General features: G+C 41.1%; 1 protein-coding gene across 4 annotated transcripts in view; it reads right to left on the bottom strand.

Annotated features, from left to right (window-relative positions):
• Positions 1 to 25,738, bottom strand: part of STXBP5 (syntaxin binding protein 5) — a 121,376-nt gene that overhangs the window by 71,303 nt on the left and 24,335 nt on the right. For all 4 annotated transcript variants that reach the window (XM_081322624.1, XM_081322625.1, XM_081322626.1 and 1 more), the window contains exons 4-7: positions 25,530 to 25,630; positions 8,161 to 8,295; positions 5,828 to 5,891; positions 404 to 487 (exon numbers count right to left, since the gene is read on the bottom strand). In XM_081322624.1, the coding sequence (XP_081178750.1) occupies positions 404 to 487; positions 5,828 to 5,891; positions 8,161 to 8,295; positions 25,530 to 25,630 (384 nt within the window). The remainder of the gene's footprint in view (positions 1 to 403; positions 488 to 5,827; positions 5,892 to 8,160; positions 8,296 to 25,529; positions 25,631 to 25,738) is intronic.

Here is a 25,738-nt window from a genome sequence, read left to right as displayed (position 1 = left end):
AGGACTCTGCAAAGCCTCCAAACCATCATCAGCCGGTTCGTTTCCCTCCTCCAAACCATCATCAGCCGGTTCGTTTCCCTCCTCCCCCTCAGAGTCATCCGATACATCAGAGCCGGCTGTCGGACCCACAGGCTGGCCCTGAGTCACAACAGTCCCCTTCTTCTATTGCCCTCAGGTACTACAATACTTAAAGCCATTTGACTAACCTTTAAATTCCTATGTGAATCAATAAATTGAATATTTTCCTGCTTTACTGGGTTGACTGTATCTAGATATATTTCTTCCATAAATATAAGCAACAATGCTGAGTAAACATTTACTGAATAGTAATTCTTCTGCAAAATTCCAATACAGTCAACAAAATTACAGTATGACTCAAAACATGCCAGACTTTTTTTTTTACCTCATCATGTGTGTATCTGTATTCCGCCTTCTTGGATTTGAGGTCCCATAATGCCACTGTTCCTGATTCAAAACCAATCAACAGCTGTAATAAATTACAAGTTGTATTAATGTTATTCTGGTACATAAGAATCAGTGCAACTCTATGGCTCACCAAATTACCATACAATTCTCTACTATAAGTGCATCTGCATGCCAGATAAATTAATATTTCAGTACGTTTTGTAGACAAATGATAACTGAGATCTCATTTGTTTGGGACATGCAATAATTGGATATTCTGATACATATAAATGGTATCCTAGGAAGTTTGTAAACTGCAGATGAGCTTATAAAGAACAAGATGCTTATCTGTGCTGTTGTGAATGGTCACCTCTCTAATCATACACATGTCCTTTTCATTATTGTAAACAATCTTACCCTGCTGCATCTCAGAGTTGTGTCTTTTCTGTGGTGGTACTTGTCCTATAGAACAGCATCACCCCAGAGATTAGGATGGCCATGATTCTGGGTGTTCTTCTACATTTTTAGGCTATATGCATAGGTAAACTCTGCTGGCTAAACGTGGTTAAATTATTCTGTATGGGTTGGACTGTATTTGTGGCATTGGCATTTAATAACTATCATTATTGTGGTTTTAACCTTTGGATGTCATTAGAGTCACTTTGGGGAGATGGGTAACCTTACAGATTATTTGAATGAATAAATATTCATTATGCACTTTCATAGGTGCTATTTTTCTTAATGCAGACACGCAGCGTGATTCCAGCCTCCTCCCCTTCACTGAATCCTAGAAACTGCCATAGCAACCACAGAAGTTTGAAAACTGCTGTGACAGATACCTGCAAAAAGCATAGGAAACTAAATAAAGAACTATAGTTAAAAAATAAGCAACCTTGGTGGAGCAGTGGGCTAATGCCTCCTTAAGTAACACCAGCTGCCTGCAATTAGTGCAGGTTCGCATCCCACCAGGCTCAAGGTTGACTCAGCCTTCCATCCTTCTGATGTAGGTAAAATGAGGACCCAGATTGTTGGGGGCAATTAAGCTGACTTTGTAATAATGCCGCTTGGGGTGTGTTGTGAAAGCCCTAATAAGCAGGCATATACATAGAATGAAGGCTACTGCTAAGCTTGTAAGCCGCCCTGAGTCTTCGGAGAAGGGCGGGATATAAATGGAAACCTGTTCTTTCTCTCATGAAATTTGTACAGCACCAACTTGCTAAACCAAGAAAGCAAATTATATGTCTGGAGAAAACAGAAAATAGTGCAACCCATTCAAAGGAAGATCTAATCTTGCTCAAGCGTAATTTATGCCTCAGCATTCTGTTAAAACAATCCATCTTAAAATAGTTTTAGGCCACCCTGGAGTATGTTTCCTGGTCTGGTCTGTACCTTGGTGTTCAGCACATCCTTACATAGTTTATTGACTCAAGCTGCTTTATCTGTCAAATATTAGATTAGCTAAATTAATTCTTATGGCATACAAGAAATGAACCTGTAAGAAGTTAAACTTAGTTTCAAAAATGGACTAGTCCTCTATAGTGCAGTTGCCCTCCTGGTTGATTAAGGCCTCCCAGCAGGTAATATATAATTGGATTCAAATGGTGTGAAAAGCTTCCTTGAAGAGGGGAGTGATATCTCCAGCTCTTAAATAGTCTGTGGTCCCACCCCTTCTCAAAATACCTTCCCAGGACAATTTTTATCTGGCATCCTTTTCCCGGAAAAGCTGTTGAAAAGAGTGCAACTGCAGAGGGGCCCCGGGTAAATAGATTATCCTGAATCCTTCCAATCGGCTTTCAGACCAGGATGTAGTACTGAGAAAGCACCAGATGCACTTTTAGATAACCTCTGATTGGTCTGGGATGGTAGTAATGTATACATCCTAGCCCATATTGAGTTCTTAGTGATTTTTGATACCATCAATCATGACATCTTTTGGGGATGCTTCAAGGTTTAGGAGTGAGTGATGTTAGCAAATATGTCAATTCTTCTTCTATAATTTCTTGAACTTAGCTGAGAGTGCAAAAATGGCCTTCAGGGTTTGAAGGCTATTTTAAGAATATACTGTATGACTTAAGAAACTCTCTACATAACAATGATTCAGTAGAAAATACATCACAGTGTCTGTTTTACTTCATTCATTTTTTTTAGATCTAATTCATCTCCCCATGACACAGTAATTTTAATGGTAAGATCAATTTTTTCCAAGTCAGTTTTTAAAATATGAACTGAAACATTATCTTCCTAGAGTTGTTTAAAAATAAGTCAGGACTATATTACTTTCCCCCCCTATACAGTTATTTAGCCTCTTTTGTAACCTATGGTAGGTAACATTTTCTCCTTCTGCAAACTATTGGGGGGGTGTTTGTAAAAGCTGGAACTTAGCACAACTTGTATAACTGCCTTTTCAGTTCGTGTGGAAATATGGAAGGTAAGTAGGTAGGTAAATAGGCAGACAGGCAGACAGATATACACATATAGAGAGACGGTGAACCATGTATTGTATTAATTTATGTGAAATATATAATTGTTTATTGTATTAAGTGGAAGCTGAGCTGAAAAATGTTAGAAACTGATTTGGGAAAATAAATTATTTCTCTGCACTTTTCTGCATTCAGTTTCTAAAATGGTTAGTCTCTTTTTTCTTCTTTTAGAAAGTAAGGCCTGCAATTTCTTACCTTGTATCTGATTCAAAGTATACAACATAGTACTAAATTACTTATTACTAAAGTAGCTATTTGAAGATTTAAGAACTACTTAAGATAACAAAACATCATTAAGCACACTATCTTCTTAAACGTACCAATACAGTCTACAGCTAAATCATTGCATACTTGAATGAAACCCCTTATAAAAATATACCAGGAATGTAAACAAACGTGACAAGGAAGATTATTTACAAATATAACAATTCATATACATATACAAAAACCAAATATAATAGAAAGCTGCATTTCCCTCCACTCATCTCATAACAATGCTGCCTAGGCTCTTCAATCTTACCTAGCAGCGAGCATTTCATTAGGCTATATTATCTGAAGATGATGCAGTTAGTAGTTCCCCAAAGGATGGCCCTGCTTTGTTCACAGTTTATCTCCACTGGGCTGAGAAAGTAAAGCCTTTACTGGTTAGCTGCAAAGGCTGTTATTGCATATGACCAAAGAAAAGTAGACTTGCTTAAAGACTTTTAGTTTTAGATAGAATGGTTTTTGCTAGTATCTTAAATCAGCTCCAGTATTTCTACTGATAGACCTTAGTATGTACTATATTTTATTGAAATAAATAAATATGGATTGGTATAATGTAGTCTGTTCCTTTCCCCACATCTAACAGGATTTCAGGAATAAAGCAGCTTTTAATGATTCTAAGAATATTATTCTAAGAATATCATTCAAAAAGGACCAAGATTGAGGGGGGAAACTACTTACGAAGCACACAAAAGCTTAGATCTGTGCTTTAGACTAACCAATATCATTTTGGAATTTGAATTCTCAATCTGATTTTCCTGCTTATCAAAATGGTTTAAAGGCATATAGCATGAGTTCGTCATAAATACATACAAGATCATTTTTTAAATATAAAATCAGATATCAGAGAAGATTTTCTAATATTTAAGGTTTATCCTGCTAACAAAACTACTCTGCACTATATTCCATTTCAGCTAATAAAACTGCACACAAACTGAATGAGTGACAAAAATAGAAAATTAGGCATAACCTATCTAAAAATATCAAACAAAAATTTATGTCAGAAATTTGGCTGATGTCTTCAAATTAAATTTGCTAGCCCAATTTTGTCTCAGCTTAAGGAACTCATCTTTTGACTGCTTTGTTATTTAATTAATAAGTAGATAATACTCTGTTTAAATTATTCGTCCAAAGGTAAAAAGAAACAAGGATCCTTCCCCTTCTGAAGGGTAGCAATATAATGAAGTGAATATGTACAGTATTATAAAGACATTTTACCTGAGTAGTATTGACATAGTTAAAAATCACAATGGAAAGACAATGTTGTCAAAATGAGTATTACTTCCTAGATAATATGTGTGCTTAGAAAGATTCCCATTGTACCTTCAGAGTATTTCAGGTAAACTGATAAAATACTTGAAAATATTAAAAAAATAAAATTAAAAAATGGGAAGCATAAACTCATAGATTTTATTCATCTCAATTACAGCTATTATATGATGAAATGGATTATTTTCCTGACTTTCTACCTTACCATTGGCATGCATTATTTACATTATTTTAGGAGGAGTCTGGATTATTTAAAACAGAGAATGAGAGTATATTCAATTAAAACATGCTGATTTCACAATATGATCCAAATGCATTACAGCATCAGAAACTCCTGATTATTAACAATAACTATTGTTATTGAACTATACTTTGGAATATTCTAAATATTCTAAATAAAGAATTTTGTTAAGGTGGGTGTTAGTTATTTACAAATTTTGAAATAAAGAACTAGAAACCCTATATTCCTAAATCAATAGTTAAGTATCTTAAAGATATTCTTTAGAAGAGACCAATTCAACAACTCATGAAAATCTGAACTATGTGGTCATTGAGAGTGAATGACTTAATGGCACACAATAGCTTTTCTCATTGGTTCACTCAAAAATTTTATAAAAGTTGGCAGTCAATTTCATTATGATCAAAGTAGACAATGGTGGGGGACACCTATGTACATACCATCAATTTAACCCACTGTTGTCCAATTTTCATTATTTCATTTCATTATTTTGTTAATATAATTTGGAAAAGAGCAATATATTTAAACATGTTCATTGAACCTGGCAAAAAATTGGAATTCATCATTTTATGAATATCTATGGATTTACCAAACTTAGGATGTACCGAACAAGATTATTCTTTTAGTATGGAAAAATAGAAACACAGATAAGATGGTATGTGTTAATTGTCTATTTACTGAAGTAATGGAAATACTGATTATTATTAAAACTGAGTATTACTCTATGTGTTTCAGGTTTAGTACTGTGTTTCATAACTACTGTAGTTATATACATTATAACATGTTTCTGTTTTCTTATGTTTTTCCTGTGTTTGGCTCTTTTTTCATATATTAAAATAATAAAAATAATCTAATGTTTTAAAAAGCAACCAGATGTTTAGATAATTGCTTACACTAATACAAACTATGCTAAAGTAAACATTTGAGCATTTATTAGAGTTTCCATTTGTTTTAGAAGCATAACATGTCAAAAGTACAATTATGAATAGTAAGTAGGCATACTTGTAAATAGCTGTTGGGGATATAATTGCCAAAAATACTTTGTTCTAACACTTGATATATGTAAACATGTAAACTGGGACATCCAATAAAGCATCTGTCATACTTTAGTGCTAAAGCACAATCGTCTTCAATATAATTTAGGTTTGGTTTAGTATGTTTTTTAACATACCTTGCCTTCATCCATTGGATTGTCACTAATATGGACAACAGGTCCAGGATGAGACTTGGATGACCTAAAAAATTTAAACAATATTTTTAAAAGCAAAAATACAGATATATAGAATATTACATCATTTACAGTGTAAACCCCAATACCATTATTAAGCAGACTGGCTTTCCATTAATGAGTCCAAGTGAAGGTTCCAGCCATATCTTAGAGCCCTAAAGAAGGAACAAGCAACTTTTTCCATCCCAGGATGGTCATGGAGACCACAGTGTATGTGGGCAGAATTGAAAGTGAAGATATTTTATCTGGCCTGGCCACCACTCTGTTGTTACTGCTACAGCGTTCCCACTTGCTAGCTCCCAGCTGCACTCTACCAGTTGTATGACCGTGCTTTGACTGAGGTGGCAGTGGGTAGCCCAGCCCAGGTCCCCTCATGCAATAATGCCGCCTCTTCCTCAGGCTGCTCCAGGCAAGAGGTGAGCACTGTGTAGACATCGAAAAGTACTTTCTCTCCTCATCCTCTTGAGGCTGCCAACCAACTGAAGAAGTGCACAGCAACTGCGCAGTTGGCCTGACTCAGCTTCTTCTCCCATCCTCTGAGGTGTGCTTATTTACATTTGATTTCTAATTTCTGATTGATTGCACATGGGTCGGACAGGGACAACCGAAGGACCTGATGTGGCCTGGGGATCATAAAATGTCCAGGTCTGCTCTAAGTAGTATTTTTTTTTAACCTGCCCAAGTGCTTTCAGCTATTATATTTTCACTTGGTTGAATATTTTAAGTCCTTTGATCTGGTCAATCCTTATTTATTTTATTTTTATTTATTTATCTATTAAATTTATTTGCCGCCCATCTTATATTTAAACAACTCTGGGTGGCTTATGTTGTTTACCTGAACCACAGATTTCCAATTTTATGTTACTGCCTTCAGATCTAGTACCCAAAATAAAAGTGATTTATACAAATAAATAAAATTTAAAGAAATATATGAAGAAATAACTTCCCTCTTCATCACAAATGTAGAACGTTTTAGTAACTTATCACCTTTCTTTTTCCCATAGCTCATCTCTTATCTATAAAAAATCCTTAAATTCTTGACATTCAATCCTGATCAGCAAAACTCTATTAAAAGTTATTAGATAACATTATTTTAATCTTGATAAAGTAAACCAAATCATATTCCTTCCTTTTAATAATTTTGATCTTTAGTCCCTTCAAATACGGAAAGTCCTCAACGTATGACCACAACTGGGACAGAATTTCTGGAGCAAAGTGGTCATTAAGCTAGATTTCACATAATCACTTTGCTCAATGACCACAAATCTGGCACTCCTTGTTGTGATTTTTAAGCAATCTCATGGTCATTAAGCAGACAGAATATGAGGTAAGGCATGCAGGAGTACCTCAGAAGGTGTGGGGGGGAAACCTCTGGGAGCCCAGCACAGCCTACAGAAACCATTGGCACATGAAAATCTCAGCCAGCTGCAAGACCCAGCTGCACATGGAAACCTGCTGCAGGTCTTATTGCCAGCCCTACATTTTGCTGTTAGTAACTGGCTTCACTTTTAACAGGGAGTCATCTTCAGTTCGCCATTTCTTCCCTATTTTTGTTCTTTCTTTTCTATACTTTCTATATTTTCTTTTTATTGTTTTCCTTTGTAAGTTTGCATTAGTTAGTTTGTAATTGTATTTTTTAATTATTAATTAAAAGGGAACATAGTCTTAAAAATTATTCAACACCCATTCTTATTCAATAAATGTAACTACTTTTTCCCATTATTTACTAACATTTTTATTAGCAGATACTTTTCTGCATCCCTGCTATGAGGGTGAGGTGGGTAAATAAAGGTGAGCATGTTGGAAAATTGGACAGAAGAATTATGCAGAAAATGGATCTCCACGTTATTCAAAATCCCACCTCTCCATTTAGCCCACTTTCCTGTAATGTATCTCATTCAACATTTATTGACCTTTTTTATAGGCTAAATGAAATGCTACTGGGACTACTGGAAGAGAACAGCTATATTCTTGGGTCTATAATAAATTATAAATGAGTAAAGGAATAGAGTACAGGTTTATGCATATAACCACTTAAAATAATACTGGAATGGTTCTTGTTTTAGCAACAATATTTTCTTTGAATAGATTTATTATGTTACTCAATGTCTATACCTACTGGACAGCAATAGTCAAAGCATCAGTTTTTTAAAAAAGCTTTATTTATTATTTATTTATTTATTTATTTATTTATTTATTTATTTATTTATTTATTTATTTATTTGAATAGAGTCCAAATGGACTATACATATTTTTTTCACCCATATCATGCTCACAATTCAATGGCTTTATTCCACATGATGACGTAGCCTGAGAGAGTAAAAGACTCCACATTGACAATGTGTACATTTCCTCTTTCGGTGCCCACATACAACCATTTACTCTGGAAAGGCAGATGGCAAAATGTTATCCTGAAAGTGAACACATTAAAAATAGTAAATTCAAAATTGTACAATCAGGCAGTACCATAAAATGAATGCATAGTTTGAAAATAAAATACAGACACACAAAATTATCAAAAGCACATACAGTTAATTCAACATTATCCAAACTGCTTTTTTCCCCAAAGGGAAGCTAAGCATAGTTTTTTCATCAACAACAATGTTATTTTCTAAACATGTGCCTCTATTAAAAAAATACACACAAAATAGAACACATTTTACTTCTTAACTAGTATATTCTATGACTTTAAATATGGAATATGTCAAAAGTTTTCTATGATCAACAAAATGTAAGTACCGTATATACTTGAGTATAAGCCGACTCGAGTATAAGCCGAGACCCCCAATTTTACCCCCAAAAACTGGAAAAAGTTATTGACTCGAGTATAAGCCGAGGCTGGGAAATGCAGCAGCTGGAGGCTGGATCCCCCGAAAGACGTCTCTGCTGAGATGAGAGAACGGGGTGGCAAGCCGCCGAGAGAATGGGGCGGTGGAGTGCTCCGCCGAGAGAATGGGGCGGCTTGCTGTTCTCTCGGTGCAGCACGGCAGAGGCTGGATCTCGCGAAAGAAGTCTCCGCTGAGCGAGAGAATGAGGCGTCTCAGCGCCCATTTTCTCGGCGAAGACTTCTTTCGGGGGATGCAGCTTCTGCCGCCCCTTTCTCTCAGCTGCCCAGTGGAACAGCTTGCCACCAGAAATCAAGAGTGCTCCATCACTGGAGGTTTTTAAGAAGAGACTGGACATTCACCTGTCTGAGATGGTATTGGTCAGTGGTGGCAAAACTTTTAGAGACCGAGTGCCCAAACCGCAAGCCAAAACCCACTTGTTTATCACAAAGTGCCAAGGCAGCATCGGCATTCTGGTGCCCTCGGGGGAGGGGACAGGGAGGCGCCTCTGAGTGCCGCCTCTGGCACGAAAAAAAAGGGGGAGCAAAAAATGGGCCACCGTACCGCAAGGCACAAAAACGCCAACCGCCGCGCCGCAGGGTGCAGATACAAGGCACCGCACCACGTGAGAACGGGGCTGGGCTAGTGAGTATCACGCAGGCACTAGCCCCGCCCCCTTTGCAGCATGTGCCTGCTCGTGGCCCCGTGCACGCATGCACGCATGTAAAATGCTTCCCCCTCCCTTTTCTTCCAGTCCACCAACCGACAAGGACCTGCTGCTGGCAGCGGTGGTGGCGCACGTGCCAACAGAGAGGGCTCTGAGTGCCACCTCTGGCAGGCGTGCCATAGGTTCACCACCACTGGTATAGGTCCTCCTGCTTGAGCAAGGGGCTGGACTAGAAGACCTCCAAGGTCCCTTCCAGCTCTATTCTATTCTATTCTATTCTATTCTATTCTATTCTATTCACTTTCTATATTTCTATTCTATTCTATTCTATTCCATTCACTTTCTATATTTCTATTCTATTCTATTCTATTCTTATTACCATTCTCTATTCTATTCTATTCTATTCTATTCATTTTCTATATTTCTATTCTATTCTATTCCATTCACTTTCTATATTTCTATTCTATTCTATTCTATTCTATTCTATTCTATTCTATTCTATTCTTATTACCATTCTCTATTCTATTCTATTCTATTCTATTCTATTCTATTCTATTCACTTTCTATATTTCTATTCTATTCTATTCTATTCCATTCACTTTCTATATTTCTATTCTATTCTATTCTATTCTATTCTATTCTATTCACTTTCTATATTTCTATTCTATTCTATTCTATTCTATTCTATTCTATTCTATTCTATTCTATTCTATTCTTATTACCATTCTCTATTCTATTCTATTCTATTCTATTCTATTCTATTCTATTCTATTCTATTCACTTTCTATATTTCTATTCTATTCTATTCTATTCCATTCACTTTCTATATTTCTATTCTATTCTATTCTATTCTATTCTATTCTATTCTATTCTATTCTATTCTGTTCTGTTCTGTTCTGTTCTACGTTCTGTTCCATTCCATTCCATATTTTCTATTCCATTCTGTTCCACTGTCCGAGCCCATCGGAGGCAACCCAGTCAGCCCACACAGGAGTTACACTAAGGCTACGCACCCTCTCCTCTCAACCTGAACCCCTCCTTACCTTTCCTTTTATCTGCATCCTATTTTTAACTGCCGGCTCTGCCCAGCCCTATTTTGTCCTTGAGCACTCGTGAGCTCATCAAGAACAGAAGGTAACCATGGGGGGAAAGGCAGGGCAAGATCTGCAAGATCCCCATTTGCATTTGACTTTGCCATCCCATCTGGTTCGAGATAACACACGAGAGAGAGAGAGAGAGAGAGAGAGAGAGAGAGAGAGAGAGAGAGAGACGCACACCTCAGCAAAAAAGAAAGAAAGAAAAAGTAGTAGAAGAGGCAGAGAGCCCCTGTGGGTAGGAGTGAGGATGGGGAGAAACAGCAAGAAGACCGGGTGGGGTGGGGTGGGTTAATCACTAAACCTTCCAGTGTTTAACCAAAGCAGCTTTTGCATTTGTCAAGCTCTGCTAGCAGGGCACTGGACGGGCCTGGCGGAGCTGCTGAAGGTGAACGGGAGAAGGTGAGTCTTCGCCGAGAAAATCTCAGCGCCCATTTTCTCGGCGAAGACTTCTTTCGGGGGATGCAGCTTCTGCCGCCCCTTTCTGTCAGCTGCCCAGTGACAGAGGCTGGATCCCTCGAAACAAGTCTCCGCTGAGACGAGAGAACAAGGCGTTTCTCTCTCCCCCCCCCGCTTTTGCCGCTTGTGTGTGTGTGTGTGTGTTTGTGTGTGTGTGACAGAGGCTGGATCCCCCGAAACAAGTCTCCGCTGAGACGAGAGAACAAGGCGTTTCTCTCTCTCCCCCCCCGCTTTTGCCGCTTTTGTGTGTGTGTGTGGGGGGGCAGTCAAGCTTTGTTTCCCTCCTCGTGCCCGTTTCTCAAGAGAAGCCCCCTGATTCAGCAAAATTGTGGGGGGGGGAGGGAAAGGAGGGAAGCGCAGAGAGCCAGGCAAATGGGAAGAAGGCTCAGGAGCTTCAGCCTTGCCTCAAGGACAGCGGAGTCCTCTCCGCAGCAGCCGCGTCCCCGCCCCCTTCCAAGCCGATGCCCCCCACTCCGATCCCCAATTCTCCCTTGCCATCAACAAAGCAGCTAGGGAGGCCTGGGGGGCGCAAAGAGATGCACCCCTTCCGCCCCCAAATTCACTCCCCAGCGCGCCTGGAGCTGCCTAAAGCCGGGAGTAAACGGAAGAACTGGAGACGGTTCGCTCCCGCGGCCTCGAAAGCGCCCCGCGGAATTCTGCCCCGCCGCCCAAGCTCGTCCGCTCCGTCAGCCCCCACCCCCACCCCCGCGCCCCGCTCTTCTTCTTCTTCTCCCCTCGAACTTGGCAGCGACGCCGGGAAAGCCGATGGGGAGTTTGGGGCCAACGTGCCGGGAGACGAGGCTGGGGAGAGAGATGAGGGTTTTTTTTTCCTCTCGGGCTGCTGTCCGAGAAATACGGCGGGGCCGTCGGAGTCACATTGCCCGAACTGGGCGCTGACAGCAGCGTTCATCCACCCCGTCAGCAGCCATGACTCGGGCACTAAGCGGGGAGCGAAGGGAAGGGACCGGCTTCCTTTCAGCCCCGCTGCGCCAGTGTGCGCGTCGCCAGGCGGCGGAGAGCGGGGGAGGGAAGGCGCCGGGCGGAGCGCTGCCCAAAGGGGAGGGAGGCGGAAAGGCCTGCGAGCGGCGGCTGGCTGTGGCGTTGGGGCGGCACGGGCGAGGCAGCGGGCAAGCGGGGGGCGAGCGGCGGCTGGCGGTGAGTTGGGGCGAGTTCGGGGCTGCGCGGGCGAGCGAGCAATGGGGCGAGCGGCGGCTGGCGGTGAGTTGGGGCGAGTTCGGGGCTGCGCGGGCGAGCGAGCGATGGGGGCGAGCGGCGGCTGGCGGTGAGTTGGGGCGAGTTCGGGGCTGCGCGGGCGAGCGAGCGATGGGGGGAAGCGGCGGCTGGCGGTGAGTTGGGGCGAGTTCGGGGCTGCGCGGGCGAGCGAGCGATGGGGGGCGAGCGGCGGCTGGCGGTGAGTTGGGGCGAGTTCGGGGCTGCGCGGGCGAGCGAGCAATGGGGGGCGAGCGGCGGCTGGCGGTGAGTTGGGGCGAGTTCGGGGCTGCGCGGGCGAGCGAGCGATGGGGGGGGAGCGGCGGCTGGCTGTGGCTTCGGGGCGGCGCTGAGCTGCGCGGCCGCCCTCCCGCCCTGCCTGCCCCCTGGCCTTCGCCCCGCAAGCCCCCCCGACTTGCCCGGAGGAAGCGGCGGCGGCGCGGCGCTGCGGGCCGGGAGGGGAGGGGCGCGGCGGGGGCTGCCCCTCCTGCCGAGGAGCCGAGCCCGGCGGCATGTGTGTGTGTGTGTGTGTGTGTGTGTCAGACCCGCAGGAATGGCTAGTAAAGGTGGCGGCAGTCCGGCATTTGCGTTTCTCTGTGTGTCAAGCCCCGTGGGCTCGACACACAGGAAGGGGGGGAATGCCGGAATGCCGCTTCCCTACCAGCCATTCCCGTGGGTCTGACACACACACGCACGCACGAGGGGGAGAAACAACGCTGGACTGCCGCCAGCTCTGCAAGGCTCTGCCGCTCCCTTCTCTCAGCAGCCTGTTCCGAACGAAGGGACAGTTCTTTTTTTTTGTTGACTGGAGTATAAGCCGAAGTGGAGTTTTTCAGCCCAAAAAGTGGGCTGAAAAATTCGGCTTATACTCAAGTATATACGGTATATTCCCAAAACATTTTGGAAAATCTAACACTGTATGACTTTTTCTTCAAATTTGTCACAAATGTCTGGAACAAATTGCTACATCTCAAATCTGAAAATTGGTTACTAAAATGTTCTGCTCATTAAAATGAAATCTAATAGAAAAAATGCAAGCAATCTACCAAAATAGTTATTTCGACTATATTCAAACATAAAAACTGAATAGCATTTTTCATAGAATACTTCTTTATGAGATTTGCATTTTAAGTCAATTTTTTATCTATAAAATACATGGTTCAAATTAAGGATCCTAGTACTCATATCTTTCAGAATTTCTAATTAATACAATTATGTTGCCTTGTTTAGTTAATTATTTCAATAATTAAAATAAATTATTTTAAATTAATAATTTTAAATACTTTTTCTGTTAGTTTATAATCTTTTGGGAACACAAGCATCAAAAAACACAAACTGTACATGGGAAATGTAGTAATGACAAGAGATTTTTCAATAACTGAATTTTTTAATGGTAAACAAAAATCAAGTACTAATTAGATTAATTTAGGCTTTATTTTAGGATGGTATTTATTGGAATGTCTGGCTAATAAAATAGTAAAACTGCAGCTCTACAATACAGCTCTAATTAAAATAAACATTATGAAATTATTGAGTCTAAATATGATCTGTATAATTACTTATGAAAATGTATTTACAGTAAAACAAGGTCACTTGAGAGGCAATTTGCTGATGCTTTCAAAGGATTTCCTTTGGTACTTGTAGGCCATATGTCTCCTCTGATAAAACTGTCAAAGCTACTTAAGAGAATGCCTTTATCATGCTTTGTAAAACTTAGCATAATACATAACAATTAAACAAACTTGTTGCCTAAAATAGCTTCATTATAAAATCTTAAACACTAAAGGTCAAATTAAAAATGCATTAATGCATTACCAGTTTGTCAAATATCTGTAACTATTCAAATGTTACAAAACTGGTTATGTTCACCTCATGATGGATGCAGTGACACTATTACCATGTTGTAAAGTAATTTTTGGACATGAAATTCACACGTACAATGCAAATGTGTATACTAAAGAGATTGTTCCACATACTACTTTTTAAGCGCTGGCTTTCATGTTAGTCTATTTTTCCCACATTTACACTGCTTTTTAATAATCACAATATTCAATTATACTTTTTTTAAAAAAAACTGATCACGTTAAAAGAATGCTTCAAAATAATGTATTGTTTATAAATTAAATTATCAGTAAGCAAAGACATTTAAATCTTAAAAAGAGTGACTACAGGACAGTTATTAAACAATATAAACAGAAAATGTATAGCAGTATCAATTAAACAAAGCAAACAGATAGGTCTTAACCTAGCAATGGAAGCTTGGTGCCAAAACAGAGAAGATTCTATAACTATGGTGTTTGGGAATACATTCCTTCAAGTAAATGTGTAATGAAGAGGCAGCAGTGCTGGCAAACTCAAGCTGGCATCTTTGCCATGTCTTTGTTGTCAGGGAATAAGCATACCATTTGATGTCCAGATCTTAAGCTATATATAGATTGGTATTATATAGCAGATTTCTTCACCTTGACTAGGTAGTATATTTATAGCCAGTACAATAAATTCAGGATAGGTGAATAGTTTACTATAATTTGCCTATTGTGCAATCTAGCCACATTATTTTGTCCTAGTTGTAGCTTTTAAGAAAAATCCATTATTTAAAAATGCCATTCGGAATATACTAACTTGGAAGAATGTGTCATAATGACAGAGCGGCTAGAGCACTCAGCAACCAAGCAGCCTGGGGGCAGAACAATTAGGGAGTGGTGAGTGGCAGCGTGCAATGTGCAGACCCAGGAAGGTGACTGAACTCTCCCAGGCAAGAAGTTGGGGGGTTCCTAATTGGGCTATCCAGCCAGAGGCTTAGGCCAGTGACGAGTGGAGCAGCCAGACCAGGCTGGAGCAGGCAATGGCCAATTGGTTTAACAGGCCCAGGAAAGTGGCTGGACCTCCATAGGAGCCTGGGGCAACAGGCCAGCAGCTAGCACCCAACAGCATCATGGGGTGATGGCAGCAGCAACACTGGAGGGCCTGTGGGATTGCCGTCCTGCAGTCACAGCAAACAAGAGCAAGCAGCGGCTGGAATCACAAGACCAGCTAGAGAGACACTCTGGCCATCTGAGGATGGTGGCTGAGGCCCTGTGAGAACTGATTATATGACAGCAATTCAATCTGGGGTGTGGTAGGCGTGGCCTTCCTTCCATACAGTGAGAGCAAAGGGGGCAGAGCTGAATCTGGATGTTTATGTCTGTGTGAATTAGTAGATAACTGGGCAGTAGTTCTCCAGGCAGATGGTCTTGGGGAGCTTCAATTTGTTGTCCTTGGGAGTTTATGGCCAACATGGTGGCTATGGGCCTATCTTAGGTCATTTATGGCCCAATGTGAAACAGTCATGCACCAGACATGGGTTTTTTTGTCAGAGTAGTGGCAATGTGCTATTGCTATTGTCAATTTGCAGATAATCATTAGTACATCTCCGTCCCTGGTGAAGTGATGCTATGGATGTCCTTATGAAGTGGTATTTGGAGGTTGTAGGAGTCTGGATGTGGAACAACAGGTTTTAAGTGAACACTGGAGAGATGGAGTGGCTGTAGGTAGGGCCTCTTCTTTATCTGGGTTTACCATCATTGGTGCTGGATGGGGTTGCACTGCTCCAGATGGAGTGGTCTGCAATGTGGAGATTCTCTTGAACTCACCACTCCTGCTCAAAGAACAGGATGCAGTTATGACTAGAAGGATCTTTGCTCAACTTCACATTATGTACCCATTGTGCCTCTGGATTGAGAGGTCCTTCTTTCTGTCACTCATGCCCTAATCATTTCCAATACAGACTACTGCAATGTGTTCTACATAGGGCTACCTGCTCCACGTGGGGATCTGTTGACCTGTCTCATCCAGTCAAGTAGATAGGATATGCTGTGGACCCTGTTGGTTAAAGAATGTTGACTGGCAGAGTCTAGAAAGAGAGCCTATTCTGCTGTTGCCCCTGCCCTACGGAATATCTTGCTCCCAGAGGTGAAGTGAGACTCCACTCTTCTGTCTTCCAGAAGAGCGTCAAGACCTGGTTCTGCCAACTGGCAAGGGGATCTAAGAACTGCATGCAATTCTAGAGGTGGTTGGCAGCTTGAGGGCATTCCCTTTGCCTTTTTTAACTTTTGTAATTTTCAAATTATTATTTTAAAATTCATTTTAATATTGTTTTTAACCACATCTCTTTTTGTTTTTTTATTTTTAAGCTGCCCAGAATCACTTAGTTGAGGTGGGCGATACAGAAATGTGATAAATAAAATAAATACATTCACTGTTTAGAGCTCTTATTCAAATGATTTCAAGACTAATCCCAGCTACCTCTATTTAAAACTACAATAGGAATATATAGAAACAGCAATAATAACATTATGCTACATAGCCTAAATAGTTCAATTACAATTTAATCAGTCGCACTAAAGTAAAAGCATAGGTAGATATTGTCAATTGATACTCTAATAATGTAAGATCAAACACTATATACAGTATACATATTTTAGACTCCAAACTGAAGGCAATAACGTGCTCAGGCTCATCACTGACTTTCATACTCAAGTGGGGATTTATACTTTAATATTCTATGATCATATTCAAAATATTTTTAATCTATCACAATCGTGCCTTTGTTTAAAAGCAAGCTCTACTGATTTTAATAACATAAATTCACAAACTGCACAACATATTGTAGCCATAATTTATAGGGAGTGAAATGACAGTAAAGACAAAATAACATTAGCAGCACCATTGGGGGAAAACCAGGAAAAAAAGTGATTACCTAAGAGAATAGAGCTAGGACTGAGTGGAAAAGATAAATGCTGTTTACCATTCTGTTACATGATCAGCCAGACACATAAACTTTACTTGTGATAACTTAAGTCTGGGAAACAGCTTAGAGGAAAAGCAAGTTTTTCATGAGCACAGCGTATTTCTTGGTAAGAGAAGCTGAAACGGGCTAAGGAGCTGTAAAAAAGGGGTTGGAGTCAGAGGAAAGAAAAACAAAAATGACTAGCAGGCAAAGATAGATTTAAGCAGTATCAGTCTGCTGAAGAGACATATCTTCCTGAGTGATTTAATACACTAAGATAATGTGACAAGGGTTCCGCCTATCATGCACCAATAATATCCAGAGACAAGATGATAATAATGGTTGTACTGGAATTAGAGATTACTGGCTAAACTATACCTTAAGCCCTGATTAACTCTACAGACAATTTAGTAGCTGCTATATAGATAACAATAGCTAATTTAAGATAGAAACATACAATGTAACAGCAGCAGAAACAAAACTATGGCAGCATGGAGATAGTTAATACTGGTTTCATAGAGAAATTAGCCATAAAAGAGTTTACTGTATTTACTGAAGATTGGCTTGTATGCTTTGACTAAATGTTCCTTGCATAGTTAATATTCTCTGAGAAACATGTTGTATTCTGGAAATGTTACTAATAAAAGGAGAACAATTAAATTAATTCACAAGAAAATCTTTGTGTACTCTCTCCTGTCTGATCCTAAATATACATGACATTGGTATTAAGGAACAAGCTAAGGTTATGCAACATCGGATTAGGCATTGTGGGCAAAGCTACCTGGTTACCTGTAAGCCAGGATCCCTCATCACTATCTCTACAATAGATACTGTCTTATAGCAACTACTCCCTATTCTAACAGTGTAATCCTAACAGCAATCACAGAAATACTGTTTGCTCACAAAAGCCTATACACCACCAGAAGTAAACTGTCGCCCTAATCCCTTGATTACCCTAACTGTAGAATTGTAGAATCATCACTAGCAAGAGAAAGTCTGTCCAGTATACATCTGTATATCACAATAGTCCCAAATATGGTAATTCTTAGTTCAACATTAGTTCGACAGGGCTGCATCAAAGCTGGTTTTTCCCCATATTGAAGCAATTGCCTCCTGCCTGTTGATTTTACTGAAGTCAAGCAGCAGCGAGAACCAGAACAGGAAAAGCTTATAAAACTATTTACTAGGGCCACCAAATAAGCATTAACTAGTTAACATTCTTATATGGATTAAAGTGTGGAAGGACAAAACAGAGAGTAAACAGATAATTCCTCTGCCTGATCTAATAGCCTAAGATTGAAGAATGAACAATTAATTAGCATGAAAGGGAAGGAAATGCCACAACCTGACTAAACATTTACAAGTCGTACTTATTGTTTTTAATTTTTATCTAAACAAAAAAGTCTCGAAGCTGATAAATCTTTTGAGTACTAAAAGATACTTTTAACTTTCCATCATTTTAGCACACATCCTGTCCCATGTAGATAGGGAAATGTAATTAAATTTGTCAAATTTGATCCGGCAGGATCAGATACTAGATCTTAATAAAAGTATCTCCATTGTTCCTAGCTGTCCAATTCTGACCCCATCAAAAAGGCATAACCTATTAGCTCAAACAGAACTGAAGAAACTTCTTGAATGAGAAGCCAAACATTTCCTTAACGAATAATCAAAGCCTAGTTGCCTTTTGAAAAAGCACCTTTGAGACAACCGTGACCTGGATGACTGAGAATCTCCATAGGCAAGAGCAAACAGTAGATCTACTTTGCCAGATGGCTTGGAAAGATACCTCAACGCTTTCGGGAGCAGGGTATTACCCCGAACAACCAATTTTTTTCAGTCAGTATGAAAAATGTCATGGTTCCGATAAATGAGACAGTTTCAAACAAAATCCAAGCATTGTTTATCTAAAAACAATGGTTTTTAAGGCCCTACATGGCATGGGTCCGGAGTACCTCGGGGACCACCTGCTGCCGGCGTCAACTTCCCTCCGCCCTGTGCGTTCCCACAGAGAGGGCCTCCTCAGGGTGCCTCCGGTCAGAGAATGTCGGCTGGTGACCCCCAGGGGGAGGGCCTTCTCTGTGGGCGCTCCGGCTTTATGGAATCGGCTGCCGGTCGAGCTCCGGACGGCACCTGACCTTCGCTCCTTCCGTCGCGGTCTAAAGACCCATCTATTTGTACAAGCTGGCCTGGCCTGATGGGGATATGTTGGGGTCTTAATAGGATTTTTAATGGGGATTTTTATATTGTATATTGTTACCGACTGTTTTAACTGGGCTATTATTTAATTCTTTTTTAATTTTTGTATCTTGTATTTTTATGTATGCCCTGTTCACCGCCCTGAGTCCTTCGGGAGAAGGGCGGTATACAAATACAATAAAACCTAAACCTAAACCTAAAAAGTCTTAATAATGAAACGAAACATTGGCACACTCATGGAGGGATGCCAGAATCTGACCTCTCCTCCCCTTGATACATCATATCCTGCATAATCTCCCTCCCTTAATTACAATGAAGTTTCACTTCCTCTTCTGTTCGCGGCTACTCTTATCTCCTCAAAATAGCCATTTGAAACCTCCCTCCCTTCAAGATTTGAAGCGAAGCAGTTTAAACAAAAGGCTGTCTCTTATACTGTCAGTGCAAAAATACGTCAATGTTTGCAGCATTGACAAAAAACTTACAGAATACCCTATAGGTTGTGTCTTGACACTTGGCCTTGTTTGACTTCTTGAAAAGACAGAATTTTGTCTCTCCATACAACTTCTTACTGTTCAAGAGACACTGCTCATATTGAGCTTTTTATACTGTCTAGACCTTTCCGAAGGGCGGAGGTGCGCGCGCACCTCTCCAAGCCGCCGCCGTCCCGTCCGGAGACCTGCTGCGTTCGTCAAACATTGATGAACACGGCAGCTGTGCAAACGGGATGGCGGCGGCTTGGGAGAGGTGCACGCGCACTCGCCAAACCGCCGCCATCCCATTTGCACAGCTGCTGCGTTCGTCAATGTTTGACGAACGCGGCAGGTCTCCGGACGGGATGCTGGCGGTTTGGCGAGTGCGCATGCACCTCTCCAAAGGGGAGACCCGTCGCCGCGCAGGCGCCTCCCATTTTGCGCATGCGCAAAATGTTTTTTGTGCATGCGCGTGAGTGGACGCACGCGCGCACACTTTTTGCGGCTCCCACTTTTTTGTTTGTGTGATGGAACCGGTTCTGAGTGGCTCTTTTCCTTTTTCCGGTTGCCGACCCCTGGTCTAGACCTTCCCCATGACTTCATATATAATATTTTGTCAACTGTATCGAAGAGAGAGCGAAAGTACTAGCTTTCAGGAGAAAAAGAGATAGGTAAGCCACACCAGAAAACACATTTTGCCACATGAAATGTTGCTTATTACTCTCCTTTTCTGAATCTGATGTATTATCACTATTGTTAGTTTCTGCATCTTTTGAATCTTTATTTTAATTCTGAAAATTGGTTTTGAGTAACAATTTTTTTATTGAATAACAAAACCATTCAGTGTATTTAGGTCTTGTCTTTATTCCAATTAAAAAATGGAAAAGGGGTAAATATAATGCCAACTTAAGAAGGTATCCATGATTAATATATGAAATTACAAACTGATTAGTTGAATATTTGTTTCTGGTGAAAAGAGTACTACTGTGGTCATACTTTTCAGAATCCATGAGTTTTCTTCATTAAAAGTTGTAAGTCAATATCACTATTTTTTTAAAAAAATCATCTTAGAATTGTATATATAATCCACCTTCCTTTCCATCAGCATTCAAACCAGAGAGATATTATATATGCCGTGGCCTCATGATGAGATTTTACATTTTACATTACTTCCATGCTTCCTGTTGGGGGTGGAGAAAATTTTCTATTTTTAGGCATGTGTAGTATTTTTATTTATAATGACCACCAGGAGGCTGCATTTGACTGGTTTCATCTTATTTATGATTCATCAGACATATGTAGGCGAGATTCTTTTCTGTGGGGTACAAACTGTCTACCAGGAATTGAACTCCTGGCAGTAAATATAAGTTTTAAATTCTTGGTGTTTTAATAGGCACATATTCAAGAATCATCTAATAGAATCAGGTTACTTAGACTATCAAAAGGTTTTTTTGACAGAGTTGCTCACCCAAGGCTCTTGAAAAAAAGAGGGCCTGCCTTATGTAGTAATTGATTTAGGGGGGTGTATCCCCATGGATTAATACTGCAATTAATATGGTTCATTCTGCTCACAATCATTTGATGTGATTAAAACATAAAGGCCACAAAATGTTTTTGATTTTTAGAACCAGGGAGGAAGAAAATCACAAAAACAGAGTACCGTATATACTTGAGTATAAGCCGACTCGAGTATAAGCCGAGACCCCTAATTTTACCCAAAAAAACCTGGAAAAAGTTATTGACTCGAGTATAAGCCGAGGCTGGGAAATGCAGCAGCTCACGGTAAATTTCAAAAATAAAAATACAGGTAGATAACAATAAAATTGCTTTAATTGAGGCATGTGGAAAAGAGGGTCAACAAAAACAATATATTATCAGTATATTCAACAAAAACAATATATAACATTAAAGTATTAACAATAACTTTAAATGTACAAAAACCTTAACTCAATAAGCAACCAAGCTAAAACACAAGCATCAAAATCCTTCAAAACTGGATTCCTCCTCCTCATCTGTATCTCCAAACAGAGCTTCAGCTGTAGCTGGTGTGAGGTTATCATCATATACATTGTCACAGAGTTCGCAGTCATCACTATCACAGCTGTCGTCCTCATACAAAGCACTGTCTTCACTACCATCCATAGCATTACTTATGCCACATTTCTTGAAGGCGTGCTTCACCATGTCCTCTGGAATCTCTTCCCATGCATCACGAACCCACTTTGCTATCAGTTCTATGTCAGGCTTCATCATATTTCCACCTTTTGTTAGTCGGGCTTGACCAGATGACATCCATTCGCACCACATCTTTCGCACACGGTCTTTGAAAGGTTTATTTAAACACACATCTAAGGGCTGTAATACAGATGTAAGCCCACCTGGAATAACGGCTAAAGTAACTTGAGAAGACTTTGCCAATGTTTTTATGTCATCAGATGTGTGGGCTCTGAACATATCCCAAACTAGCAATGATGGTTTTTTCTTTAAGGCTGCTCCTGGTCGTCCATTCCAAACTTCTTCCAGCCACTTTTTTGTTCCATCTTCATCCATCCAGCCTTTAACATGTGGGCGCAATGTAATTCGTGGTGGGAAATTGACCTTTTTAGGCAAGGTCTTTCTTTTAAAAATAATGACAGGCCGCAGCTTAGTTCCATTAGCCAAACATGACAGAACGACTGTAAAATGGTTTTTCTCATTACCTGTGGTTCTGAGTAAAACAGTTTTGTCTCCCAAACTTGCCACGGTTCTGTTGCTTGGAAGATCAAAGGTGATAGGTGTTTCATCCATATTCCCAATATCTCCCAGGTCATAGTCATGGATCTTTCTTTGTTTTATGATGAATGAATGGAATGACATCACTTTTTCATCAAGGTCTTTTGGCAACTTCTGTGAAATCTTTGTTCTTTGCCGCAAACATAGGCCATACCTATTCATGAAGCCAGTACACCATCCTGCTGACGCAACAAAATTTTCAATGCCTGGTGCTTTTAATTTGTCATCTTTAGCCATTTGAAGGGCACGTAAGCGAATTCCCATGCATGTTACGCAGTAACCATTTTGACGACACTCCATAACCCATTTATGCAATTCAGTCTCTAGAGCCCCATATGGAGTTGTTAAACCACGTGGAGCTTTTTTGCCTTTGGAATCTTTTCCAAGTCAGCTTTCATTTTCCGCCACTCCCTCACTTGTTTTTCATCAACACCAAATTCCCTACTTGCAATACTGTTATTGCTTTTTTCTGCTCTTGACACAACCTTTAGTTTGAAAGCAGCTTCGTATGACCTGCGTTTTTGTTTTGGTGCAGGATTAGAAGTACTGGGATCCATTTCTAACAGGAATGGGGAGGTCTGCTAGGGAGGCGGCAGTCAAGCGTTGTTTCCCTCCTCGTGCGTGTGTGTGTGTGTGTGTGTCAGACCCGCGGGAACGGTTGGTAGAGGTGGCGGCAGTCCGGCGTTTGCGTTTCTCTGTGTGTCAAGCCCCGTGGGCCCGACACACAGGAGGGGGGGGATGCCGCTTCCTTACCAGCCATTCCCGTGGGTCTGACACACGCACGCATGCATGAGGGGGGGAAACGCTGGACTGCCGCCGCCTCTTCTCTCCGCTGCCTGGCCTGAACAGAGGAGCCGAAGGGAGCAGCTCTGCAAGGCTCTGCCGCTCCCTTCTCTCAGCAGCCTGGCCCGAAGAGGAGCCGAAGGGAGCAGCTCTGCAAGCCCCGCCGCCCCCTTCTCTCAGCTTCCTGGCAGCACATCCCGCAGGGGAGGTCTGCTAGGGAGGTGGCAGTCCGGCGTTGTTTCCCCCCTCGTGCGTGTGTATGTGTGTGTGTGTGTCAGACCCGCAGGAATGGCTAGTAAAGGTGGCGGCAGTCCGGCATTTGCGTTTCTCTGTGTGTCAAGCCCCGTGGGCCCGACACACAGGAGGGGGGGACGCTGCTTCCTTACCAGCCATTCCCGTGGGTCTGACACACGCACGCATGCATGAGAGGGGGAAACGCTGGACTGCCGCCGCCTCTTCTCTCCGCTGCCTGGCCTGAACAGAGGAGCCGAAGGGAGCAGCTCTGCAAGGCTCTGCCGCTCCCTTCTCTCAGCAGCCTGGCCCGAACGAAGGGACGCCCCTTCGTTCGGAACAGGCAGCGGAGAGAAGGGGCGGCAGAGGCTTGCAGAGCTGGTAGAGGCGGCGGCAGTCCAGCGTTGTTTCTCCCCCTCGTGCGTGCGTGTGTGTGTCAGACCCACGGGAATGGCTGGTAGAGGTGGCGGCAGTCCGGCGTTTGCATTTTTTTGTGTCGAGCCCCGTGGGCCCGACACACAGGAAGGGGGGGAATGCCGGAATGCCGCTTCCCTACCAGCCATTCCCGTGGGTCTGACACACACACGCACGCACGTTCAGGCCAGGCAGCGGAGAGAAGAGGCGGCGGCAGCCCAGCATTTCCCCCCCTCATGCATGCGTGCGTGTGTCAGACCCACGGGAATGGCTGGTAAGGAAGCGGCGTCCCCCCCTCCTGTGTGTCGGGCCCACGGGGCTTGACACACAGAGAAACGCAAATGCCGGACTGCCGCCTTTACTAGCCATTCCTGCGGGTCTGACACACACACACACACACACACACAAGTCGCGCGCGCAAGTCCTCGGTAAGTTCTTTTTTTTGTTCACTGGAGTATAAGCCGAAGTGGATTTTTCAGCCCAAAAAGTGGGCTGAAAAATTCGGCTTATACTCAAGTATATACGGTAAGTAGCTTGTAGACAATCAAGGAACATAATCAGAATTTAATAATTACAACCTAAGGGGCGACTGTCTTTTGAAAAGGCAGCAAGAAAAGTCTAATATTTGTAGATTATGGGGGGAAATGCTTAGTAATGTACACTACACTTGATCTTAAGCAAAAGGCAGAGAAGCGATGGTAGTAATATGCTGTATGTTTTTCCCAATATTCTCTAAGATTGTCAGTACATTGAAGAAAAAATGGTTTAAAATTTTTTAAAAGGTTTTAAAGAAATCAATTGTTTAAAACTATGACCCTCTCAAACTTGCTTTGATTTCTTTCCAGTTAAAAGAATAATAAATTTAAAGATCTTATAGCATATGTTTGTTAATAGGGAATTTTCACATCTCAGTCTAATTTGTTTTCAGTTTTACAAATCAAGTCTAGAAATGACAATAAAAATCTTTTATTGTCATTTCTTGTTAATTCAGACATTGAAATCTGCCTTGTGGCAGACATAAATTATTTTAAGATCCATATAATTAATATTACAGACACTTCCCCTTCTTTACTTCCTCTTTTACAGCTTTGGGTGTCGAGGGAGATATTTATTTCTCATTGAACAGTCCAAATGCTCCTATAATCAATATCTTTCTTCTAATATACAGGAATTTTTTGTTTAATGACTACTCATTCAGTGATCAAACTTACAATGGTGCTGAATAAGTAGTAGTAATGACAGGATCTTGAACTTAAAAATCATTGCAGTGTCGCCGCGGTCACTTGATCACAATTTGTGATCTTCCCTGCCGGCTTTCCATGAGCAAAGTCAATGGAGAAGCCAGCAGGAAGTTGGGAGTCATGGACATCTGACCTCCTCACTTAACTGGGACTGCCAGAGCTACTACCAATAAGTGGTGCAGTTCCATTTTCTTTTCCTTTTGATCATGTTACTTAACAATGGAGTAATTGGTCCTAATTAGCATTGTTAAATGCAGACTACCTGTATTTCATTTTATTGCTTTTTACCATCTTAATGAAACTAAGGACATATAGCCTTTTAAAATAATCTTATATGCATCTATTATTCTTGTGGGTTTTTTATAGTGCAAGATGCCTTTTTTGGCTGTACTAATCTGAGGAAGATTTTTAGTAATCCTAAAGTGTTCTTTCTAAAAGTGTCTAATGTTGATCGTATAACACGAAAACAATAGATGTATGAATGTGTGCATATGTGTATAATTATTTATTTACCTTTCTCTGTTAAATTTCAGGGAATGCAATATAGCTGGTCTTTTCTGACGCAAGTTCCATAAATGTAAGGTATCATCAGCCAAGGCACTCACAAGGGCACCCTTAAAAGAGAAAAATTCAGTTAAAATCTGCAGAGATTTAAGGACACTGTCCTTTTAGGAAGACTAGTTCCACAATAACAATTGAAGGGTATAATCAATATATATGAA

The sequence above is a fragment of the Vipera berus genome, assembly GCF_964194415.1.
Source record: "Vipera berus genome assembly, chromosome: 1".
Taxonomy (NCBI): domain Eukaryota; kingdom Metazoa; phylum Chordata; class Lepidosauria; order Squamata; family Viperidae; genus Vipera; species Vipera berus.
The sequence above is the reverse complement of the archived record's forward strand: the minus strand, read 5'-3'. Positions and strand labels throughout refer to the sequence as shown.